At 41.8% G+C, this 10719-nt stretch overlaps 1 protein-coding gene across 2 annotated transcripts; it reads right to left on the bottom strand.

Annotated features, from left to right (window-relative positions):
* Nucleotides 1–1056: 1056 nt before the first annotated feature.
* On the bottom strand, nt 1057–10330 carry CUNH9orf64 (chromosome unknown C9orf64 homolog). Of its 2 annotated transcripts, none has more exons than XM_042696225.1 (4): nt 9847–10330; nt 8590–8849; nt 4201–4396; nt 1057–1296 (listed from the first exon to the last, which is right to left on the bottom strand). In XM_042696225.1, exons 1-4 carry the CDS (start codon nt 10220–10222, stop codon nt 1064–1066), a joined length of 1065 nt encoding a protein of 354 aa, XP_042552159.1. In that variant the 5' UTR covers nt 10223–10330; the 3' UTR covers nt 1057–1063. The 2 variants fall into 2 exon arrangements, with proteins under 2 accessions (XP_042552159.1, XP_042552160.1); XM_042696226.1 differs by having other exon boundaries at nt 8800–8849.
* Nucleotides 10331–10719: the final 389 nt, after the last annotated feature.

Here is a 10719-nt window from a genome sequence, read left to right as displayed (position 1 = left end):
TTTAAAAAAAAGTTTTGAAGATTTTTATCCAATTCTATTGTAGTTGATCTAAAAACACAAGGTAAATATACATAAAAAATTGAAAATCATTATGTAGAAAACCCACTACCATTTGCAAATAAGTATCAATGTTAATTTTTTATAAGAGTAAAAAAGGACAATCTTTTTATATTAAGTGGACAATGACTTAACGATCAATTCCTAGCACAACCAAAAAGGAAAAAGAAAATTACAAGTTCAGAAAGCCATCAAGTTATCATTGAAGACAATGCAGCATAATTAATTTCTGAAAATCTGGGATTTAAGCCAGGTGACAGTGGCTCATGCTTGAAATCCTAGCTGCTCAGGGGGCTGATATCTGAGGATCACAGTTCAAAGACGGCCAGGGCAGGAAAGTCCGTGAGACTCCAATAAATTGGCCCCATGACCGGACCCCCCCCCCCAAAAAAAAAAGGATTAAAGTCTCTATAGTACTCCTATCAGCCATAAGTCTATAGAAGGAAAAAAAAAAAAAAAAAAGCAGATCAAACAAAATAAGCAGATAAAGTTGGGAATGTATAATGATATATTTAGAAAAAAAACTTTTTTTGGGGTCTGGTAGTGGGGCCTGATCTCTGGGCCTAGGCGCTGTCCCTCAGCTCTTCAGCTCAAGGCTAGTGCTCTACCACTTGAGCCACAGCACCACTTCTGGCTTTTTTCTTTTTGCTCATGTGGTGCTGAGGAATCGAACCCAGGGTCTCATGCATGCAAGGCAAGCACTCTTCCACTGAGCCACCTTCCCAGCCCCAGAAAGAAACTTCTTTAGGTGACAGAATGATGGAAAGAATGAGAGAAAGAGAATGATACACTGTATACATAAATGGACATCTTAAGTTGTAACCTCTTTGTACAACTATTTGAAGAAAACAATAAAAAGAGGGAAGCAAATACACCTAAAAATAAAAAAATTAAAATAATAATTTTCTCATTCAGTTAAAGTCTATCATCATAATACCAAAATTGTACAAATGATCATATGATATACTAAAGCAGGAATTTTCTTTGGATCACTCAACACTTGGAGTCAGTAATATATGCAACGTGTGCGATGAAATGGAATTCCTTTCATATCTTCCCTATGATCACGAGCATAGTCCCATAAGTAATAATCCAAAAGAATGGAATTGATTTCTCCATTGGGTTTTTCACCACTTTTTTCAATAAGCTCTAGAAGACAATCCCGGATCAGCTCAACACACCAAACTGTACACCCTCTGATTTCCACCTCTTGCTTATCCCCATATGAAAGCATTACTCCTGCAAGGGTCAAAGAAGGGGAAAACATCATTTCTAAACTTTGGAATTAAAGTAAAATTACAAGTTAAATTTCACATGGTCAGGTGTCAAGTCTGGCTTGCTTGTCTCACTATTCCCAGGACCTAATATGGCACCCTGCATCTTCTAGCTCCCCAAATAAATATTTGCTAAATAGACATACACTAACCCAAAATTTTAAAAATATAATACCCATAAAAGAAAAATATGACAGCAAGTTTATTAAATTATTAAAAAGAAACTACTTAATATTGAGTTTGATACAGGAGAAAACACTTGTAGATTTTGGAGGACATCTGGGAGCCTAATAAATCCCTCCCTTAGGAGGCTACAATGCTTGATAAGAAATGTACTCATTATCTTGCCCATGTAATTGTAACTCCTCTGTACAGTATTTTCACAATAAAATAAATAAATCCCTCCCTTCCTCAATGGCTGCACATGGCTAGAAACTTCCTAGATCCATCAAGAAAAGTGTAAGACAGCCAAGTTGTTGCCCTTAACAAGGAAAAGCATGATTCAGGGCCCCCTGGTCAGCTGTGACTGAATATGAATGAGAACTCAGATAAGATTCCTAGTCTATTCCATCAGCTCATCTTGCAAGTTCATCTTAATTTTTTATGAGTAGTCAAAGACTACTCTTATATTAAATGATTGAAGCCTTGCATGCACAAGGACTTAAGATCAATTCCTAGTTCTACCAAATAGAAAGAAGAAAAGAAAAAGAAAATTAAAGTTCAGAAAAGATATCAAGTTATCCTTGAAAACTAGGGTAGGCCCTGGCTATCCTTATCTGATGAGACTGAAGTGGAGCTCATCAATTCAAATGCTTGTAAGATCAGGCAGATAGGGTAAAATAATGAAGCCATAAAAAGTCAAATCAGTGAGGGCTGGGAAGGTGGCTCAGTGGTAGAGCGCTTGCCTTGCATGCCTGAGGCCCTGGGTTTGATTCCTCAGCCCCACATAACAAAAAAGCCGGAAGTGGTAGAGCTCTAGCCTTGAGCTGAAGAGCTGAGGGACAGCGCCCAGGTCCAGCGTTCAGGCCCCACGACCGGACCAAAAAAAAAAAAAAAACAAAGTCAAATCAGCGAGTTAGAGTAGATGCTGCTCTGTCTAAAGGTAGCAAATGTTCCTACATTTCTTTGCTTTTACAAAAGCAGTCAGAGCCAGGTGCTGGTAGCTCACACCAGTAATCCTGGCTAATCAGGAGGCTGAGAATTGAGGGTTGAGGTTTGAAGCCAGCACTGGCAGGAATCTATGATTTTTATCTCTAATTAACCAACCAGAAAACCAGAAGTGGAACTGTGACTCAAAATAGTAGAACTCTAGCCTTCAGCAGAAAAGCTGAGGAACAGAGCTCTAGCCCTGAGTTCAGGTCTGATGACCAACTTAAAAAAAAAAAAAAAAAAAAAGGCAGAAAGTCTGGCTTTTAAACAAGAAATGGTTTAAAAGGTCCATGCCTGTAATCCCAGCACTCAAGCTGAAGCAGGATTGACAGTTGGTGACCTACTTGGACTACACAGAAGTAATTCACCTGAAAAAAAAATCTGAATCTAGCTATATGAAAACAAAAACAACTCATCCCCAAACTGATTGCTATATGATGTCTCTTTTAAACAATTAATCAGTTAGGATATAAGCATAGTATGTTCTTTTTCAAATTTGGAAATAGATGACAAAATAGATTCCCTAAAGCAGCACAAAAACTGAATAAAATCATCCTCAAAAATAACTATACTCTGGAGCTGGGAAGGTGGCTCAGTGGTAGAGTGCTTGCCTTGCATACCTAAGGCCCTGGGTTCGATTCCTCAGCACCACATAGTAAAAAGAAAAAGCTGGAATTGGCACTGTGGCTCAAGTGGTAGAGCGGTAGCCTTGAACTGAAGAGCTGAGGGACAGCACCCAGGTCCAGAGTTCAGGCCCCACGACCGGACCCAAAAACAAACAAACAAAAAAAAAAAACTATACTCTTGGGGCTGGCAGGTGGCTTAAAGGTAGAATGTTTCCCTAGCATGCATGAAGTCCTGGTTTCAATTCCTCAGTACCACATAAACAGGAAAAAAAAAAATGCCAGTAGTGGCGCTGTGATTCAAGTGGTAGAGCAAAAGCTCAGGGACACTGCCCAGGCCCTGCATTCAAGCCCCAGGACTGGAAATAAATAATAGCAGATCCAGATGAGTTTCCTGACTCTCTCCTACAACTTCTATATCACAATATAGTGTACTTTTCTGATTTATAGTTCCCAAATATTAAACATGTGTTGCACATATCTATGAAACATAAATTCAGGTTTCATTTGATTTAGGTTCAAAACTATTGTGTCCAAATAACACAATTCTAACAATATCTATATTTCACAGTGAAATTAAAAAGTCAGTTTTCTATATTTTAATTGTTCTTATATTTTTCTTTACATATATTTAAAAGGAAAAATTGAGACAGGGTTTCACTATTTTGTCCAGGCTAACCTTAACTCATCATCCTCTTGACTTAGGTTACTGCATGCTGGGATTACAGGTGTGCAACACCATGCCCAAAACATATACTTTTTTTTTTTTTTTTGGGTCCAGTCATGGGGCCTGAACTCTGGGCCTGGGCACTGTCCCTCAGCTCTTCAGCTCAAGGCTAGTGCTCTTACCACTTGAGTCACAGCGCCACTTCCGGCTTTTTTCTTTTTTCTTATGTGGTGCTGAGGAATCGAACTCAGAGCCTCATGCATGCAAGGCAAGCACTCTACCACTGAGGCACCTTCCCAACCCCAAAACATGTACTTTTAATGATAGTGATTTTTTTCTTTTAGGCAAAGGAAAGTTCTGTTTTGTTCTGTGAAAGAAACAGCAGAAACTCAACAACAATTCATAATATAACAACAATGAGGTTACAAACCATCCAGAAGCTTCTTCAGTAGTTTATCAGAGTATTTTAGGGCACCAAGGTAAACAAGAATTTGAGGTAATCTATAATCAGCAAACATGGTGATACTAGAGATATCCTCAAAGCAGCCATCTCCTTTTCCTTCTAATACACTCCACGTATCTGCCACAAGAATCTGGGCTCGTTTGTAAAAAGAAATTCTTTTCCCCTAATGAATAGAGAGAATATAAATGTTACCGGGGTATTTGAGAGCTTTATGCATGCTTATTTATTGATTTCTTTTTGGTGCTAGGGCTTGAACTCAAGGCTTGGCACTGTACCTGAGCTCTTTTGCTCAAGGCTATTGCTCTACCACTTTGAGCCACAGTTCCACTTCTAGTTTTCTGATGGTTAACTGTAGATAAGAAGCTCATGGTCTTTCCTGCCTGGGATGACTCTGAACCTCAATCCTCAGATCTCAGCCTCCTGAGTAGCTAGGATTATAGGTGTGAGCCATCACTGCCCAGCTATGAATGCTATTTTTAATTCTTGGTGATTTTCTTCTAAAACTACCCTCTTTTGGTCTCACTATATGTGTCTAGAATCCTGTATAATTTGTCATATCCCACTGCATTTTAAAATCTGTCTTCTGCACAGAACTAGAGGGAATCAGGGAAAAAACATATAACAGCAGGACCCATCAACTGCAGTGGACATTGACCAAAATGAACTAAGCAACTCAATGGCAGCGATGGGAGGGAGGGAACAAGTGGGAAAGAGGGAACAGCTGATGCTATGCAAAACAAAAGAAATGTACATATCACCCAATATGGAAGAAAGAACTGTATTGCAAAGCTCATAGAACTCATAAATGTTATAGACCATGATAGACAATTTGTTCCATGAAAGTTAGAATGTGTTTGTGACTTTAACTAAGCTTCACTATCCCACAATACTGTGAAATTTGGGAAATTATGTAACCACTTAATCACAATTAAAAAATTTGAAAAAATAAATAAAATAAAATCTGTCGGGGGCTGGGAAGGTGGCTCAGTGGTACAGCGCTTGCCTTGCATGCCTGAGGCTCTGGGTTCCATTCCTCAGCACCACATAAGCAAAAAGAAAAAAGCCGGAAGTGGCGCTGTGGCTCAAGTAGTAGAGCGCTAGCCTTGAGCTGAAGAGCTGAGGGACAGCACCCAGGCCCAGAGTTCAGGCCCCACGACCAGACCCAAAAAAATAAAATAAAATAAAATAAAATCTGTCTTCTGCATATCAGGGAGAACATGTGCCATCTGTCTCTCTGATCTTGGCTTACTTCACTCAACATTGTTTGAATCCATTTGCCTATTGTGGGGCATCTGGGTTCTTTCCATATCTTGGCTATTGTGAATAATGTGGCAATGAACATGGATGTGCAGCTACCCTTGTCATACCCTGGTTCATGATGTTCAGGGTAGATGCCTGGGCGTGGTACGGCTGGGTTATAGAGAAGGTCTATGTTTAGTTTTTGTTTGTTTTGTTTTTGTCAGTTATAGGGCTTGAACTCTGGTCCTGGGCATTGACCCTCAGCTTTTCAGCTCAAGGAGAACACTACCACTTGAACCACGGTGCCACTTCCACTTTTCTTGTGGTTAATTGAAGATAAAAGTCTCATAAACTTTCCTGCCCAGGCTGGCTTTGAACCATGATCTTCAGATCTCAGCCTCCTGAGTAGGTAGGATTACAGGCATGAGCCACTGGCGCCCGGCTCTATGTTTACTTTTTTGAGGAACTTCCAGAGTGATTGTATTAGTTTACATTCCCACCATATAAGCTACTTTTTAAAAAGGCATATGTTGATCATTTTATCAGGAGCTCAATAATCTTACTCTATTAGGAAGAATTTATAGACCTTAGTAAAATGGGCTCTGCTGTGGGAAGAGGTGTCGGTGGGAAGGAGAAGAAGGAATGGAGAAGGTAAGTGATGGTGAATATGGTCAAAGTACTCTATATGCATGTATGAAAATGGAATGATAAAACCTGCTAAAGTTGTTTTAAGAAGATGGGAGAAGGGACAAGGGAGAATGATAGGAGTAAGGCTGAAATGGTATATTTTATGAATATATGGAAATAAAACAATGAAACTCCTTGTACAACCAAGTGCACTAATATAAAATCTTGTAAAAAAAAGTGTAGATTTTTTACAGAAAACAAAAGGATCCAATTAATATTTGATTATCTTAATCTCCAAATTTACTTCCTAGTTTTTTTCTCTAAGGTATATATGTATATATATATGCATATATACACATGTATATCCATATATATACACACATGTACATACATACATATATATGTACCTGCTACCATACACACTTATTTATATTTATTTAATTTCCTGGTACTATCTAGCATTAATTCAGTATTTCATGTATGTGTTTCAATGTCACAATAATCCAACTAGTTACTAAGAGTTTGAACCCAGGGAATCAAGTTTGCTTGGCTTGCTTGGGCTGGCACATTACTACTTGAACCACAACTCCAATCTTGATTTGGCTTTTTTTGGTCAGTTGTGGGGCTTGAACTTTGGGCCTGGGTACTGTCCCTGAGCTTTTCAGTTCAAGGTGAGCGCTCTACCACTTGAGCTACAATGCCACTTCCTGTTTTCTGGTGGTTAATGAGTCTCATGGACTTTCTTGCCCAGGCTGGCTTTGAACCTTGATCCTCAGATCTCAACCTCCTGAGTAGCTAGGATTACAGGCATGAGCCACTGGCGCCTGGCTGCAATCCTGCTTTTTGCTGGTTATTTTGGAGATAAAGTCTCATGGACTTTTCTGCCTGAGTTGTCCTGGAACTGTGATCCTTTGTATCTCAGCCTCCTGAGTAGCTAGGATTTCAGGTGAGCCACTGGCACTGGGCTTCATGTATATGTTGTAAACACAATAGCCCAAAAGAGCTAATTAATTAATTCAGACTGTTGCATAGTTACTACATATTCTAAATTAATTTTTGTTTCTAAGAGAGGAAAATAATACTTCCTGTCCTTAGGCCCATATAGCTGTTGTGTGGCTCAAATGAAAACATGTGTAAATACCTTACAAATAATAAAATATGATTTAAGCAATATTATTGGTAATTTTAATTGTTTAAAAAAACTTCAGCCGGGTGCTGGTGGCTCACGCCTGTAATCCTAGCTACTCAGGAGGCTGAGATCTGAGGATCGCGGTTCAAAGCCAGCCCGGGCAGGAGAGACCGTGAGACTCCTATCTCCAATAAACCACCACAAAACCGCAAGTGGCGCTGTAGCTCAAGTGGTAGAGTGCTCGCCTTGAGCTGAAGAGCTGAGGGACAGCGCCCAGGCCCAGAGTTCAAGCCCCACGACCGACCAAAAAAAAAAAAAAAAAAAAAACTTCAGAATTTGTTGAATTACAATTACAAAAGGAATAAATTTTCCATTTGATATAAGCACTTATTAAGCTATTCAATGCATTTGTAACACCATTCCTCTGAAGTTGCTTTCATTTCTATGCCACACTTAAATTACACAGTGATTAAGGATTTTAAAAAATCAGGTGTGCTGAAGCATGCCTGTAATCCTAACACTCAGGAAGCTAAACTAGAAGGACCATGAGTTTTAGGCTAATCTGACCTACCTGTAGTTCTAGGCTAACATGGGCTACATAGTGAAATATCTCTCTCACACACACACCAAAATAATAACAACCCAATAATAATAAGGAATGAAACAGATTGATAGAAAACAAAAAAAGTGGCTGAGTGCAGGGGCTCAAACCTGTAATCCTAGCTACTCAGGAGGCTAAGATCTGAGAATCGGGGTTCAAAGCCAGCCAGTCAGGAAAGACTGTGAGACTTTTTTTTTTGTCAGTCGTGGGGCTTGAACTCTGGGCCTGGGTGCTGTCCCTCAGCTCTTCAGCTCAAGGTGAGCACTCTACCACTTGAGCTACAGCGCCACTTCCGGTTTTGTGGTGGTTTATTGGAGATAGGAGTCTCACGGTCTCTCCTGCCCGGGCTGGCTTTGAACCGCGATCCTCAGATCTCAGCCTCCTGAGTAGCTAGGATTTACAAGTGTGAGCCACCAGCGCCCGGCGACTGTGAGACTCTTATCTTCAACTAACCACCAGAAAACTGGAAGTGGTACTGTGGCTCAAGTGGTAGAGTGCTAGCCTTAAGGTGAAGAACGCAAGGACAGCACACAGGTCCAGAATTCAAACCTCACAACTGACAAAAAGAAAAGAAAAGAAATAAAAAGAAGCATAGTGGCTTTCAAATGCAACTTTTGTTATCATGTTTTGTTCTCAGTGAATAAACTTCAAGCTTTTATTCTTTTTCTTTTTTACAAAGGTTTTATTCCTATAATGAGTTCTGAAAATAAACTGAGAGAATTATTGGAGAGTTTTAAAATCTTCAATAGAGGAAACTCACCTTATATTGAGTTACATCTCTATAAGAAGGAAAACTTTCAACAACCAGGTGCATTAACTTCTGGGCACTTTTTTCACTTTTTCTGACACAATTAAGAAAAGAGCCTCCAAACTTCTCTAGCAGAATTTTTCCAGTTTCATTGAGAATCCGATGCCTCTCTTCTATTAAAGGCATGGGAACGTCTGAATCCGAACGGAATATATTCCAAACCTGATCAAGAGTCACTGTGGCATAGTAGGAGGCGCTTGTTATTGGAATGCCTTAGAGAAGAAAGAAAAATCAGAGGAACTGTGTCATAGTTTGATAATTCATTATGTCTTTCATTTTATTTATTTATTTTTTTTTGGGGGGGGGTGGCTGGTCGTGGGGCCTGAACTCTGGGCTTGGGCGCTGTCCCTCAACTCTTCAGCTCATGGCTAGCGCTCTACCACTTGAGCCACAGCGCCACTTCCGGCTTTTTTCTTTTTGCTTATGTGGTGCTGAGGAGTCGACCCCAGGGCCTCATGCATGCAAGGAAAGAGCTCTACCACTGAGCCACCTTCCCAGCCCCATGTCTTTCATTTTATAAGATACAATTAACACAAAGCCAAATTAGTGCTAAAGAAATGCATTAAAGACACATGAATAATAATCAGAAGCGAACCCCTTACTTTCTATTTGCTGTTAGGTATATTCACCCATTCTATTGCAACATTACATCGCCATGTTATCTGACTTTCTACAAGTCTTACAGTATCTGTCCCTTTATTCTTCAAGTGTTATTAAAGTGGGATTCTTTGATGGAAAGGGTGACTCTGATCAAGATGCACTGTGTACATATATGGACATGTTAAACTGAGACTCCTTTGTACAACAACCATTTGAAAATAATAAATAACAACAAAGTGACATTCTCTTTAGTAAACTCATTGCCACTTAAAAAATAAAGTAGCATTCTTGGTACCCCTGCAGGGGCTTGAACTTGGGACCTCTACTTGAGCCCCAGAGATAAGAATGTAGAGGATTTGCCTATTAGGGCTGGCTTGGAACCATGATCCTCAGATCTCATCTTCCTGAACAGCTCAGATTACACGAGTGAACCACAGGCTCTGGGTTTAAAGTGACATTTACGCCGTCTTTCATATCTATACTGTGATGATGATTATATTACTTTTGCTTTAATCAGAGGATCTATCACAGAAGAACTTCAGGTTTACCTTAACTGATTATCCCGTCTCCCAACCACCAGTCCCAGTAAACTGACACCAGGGCACCAACCTTCGTCCAGGGCTCGGTAAACTGCGGCGCACAGGGACCAATACCCGCTGTAGGTTTTGCCTCCATACCTTACCAGGCACTTGTGCTCCTCCTGCTCCGCCCAAAAGGAGAAGTTGAGCGTGTCTACTACGAACACCCAGTTGACAGCGGCCTCGTCGGCCGCCCTAGGATTCAACTCGTGCAGGGCCTTCCACCCATCCACCCGCAACTCCGGCCCCGCGGCGCGGGCCAGCAGCAACTCGGCCACGCGTCGCACCCCCCCGCTGTCGACGCACACATCTCGACTGTTTTCTGCAATGAATCGAGCCGATTCCCTGGGTGTTAGGATCCCTTCCATTCCGCCCCACTCCATTCCTCCGCGGAAGTGACACTCCATAGACTTTGCCCAAGTCTCTTCCCCCTCTAGAGCCGGCAAGGTCCAGGCTCCCCGCCCTCCCTTCCAGAGAACCCAGAGCGCGTCAGCTGCAGGAACCCTCCGGCTGAACTTGCGCTACACGGAACCCTAAAGCTCCGGGAGACACGCCCGGGAGAAGTCGGGGGAAACAGAGGACGGAAGCACTTCCGGCAGAGGAGTCCCATCCACGCTCACTCGGGCGCGCTACGAGATCCTACTTCCGGGTCAGAAGGCCCGGAAGTCATCTCCGTTGGTCCGCTCTGTTTCGAGTGACCGGCTGCGGGGGGGCCCTGAGGGCTCGGCCCGGTCGGTCGGGAGCGGCCTCCTTGGAGCTGAAGTCCGCGCAGGTTTCTGAGCTCCTCACCGCTCCTCCGGAAGAACGCGGCCGCGCCAGCCTCCGCCAGCCTCCGCCAGCCTCCGCCAGCCTCCGCCAGCCTCCGCCAGCCTCCGCCTCTCTCCTCCGGGAGGACCAAGTCTGA

Source organism: Dipodomys spectabilis, unplaced genomic scaffold (assembly GCF_019054845.1).
Source record: "Dipodomys spectabilis isolate Male_0828 unplaced genomic scaffold, ASM1905484v1 ptg000204l, whole genome shotgun sequence".
In the NCBI taxonomy this organism is placed as follows: domain Eukaryota; kingdom Metazoa; phylum Chordata; class Mammalia; order Rodentia; family Heteromyidae; genus Dipodomys; species Dipodomys spectabilis.
Note: the sequence above shows the minus strand (reverse complement) of the source record. Positions and strands in the feature narration are given on the sequence as shown.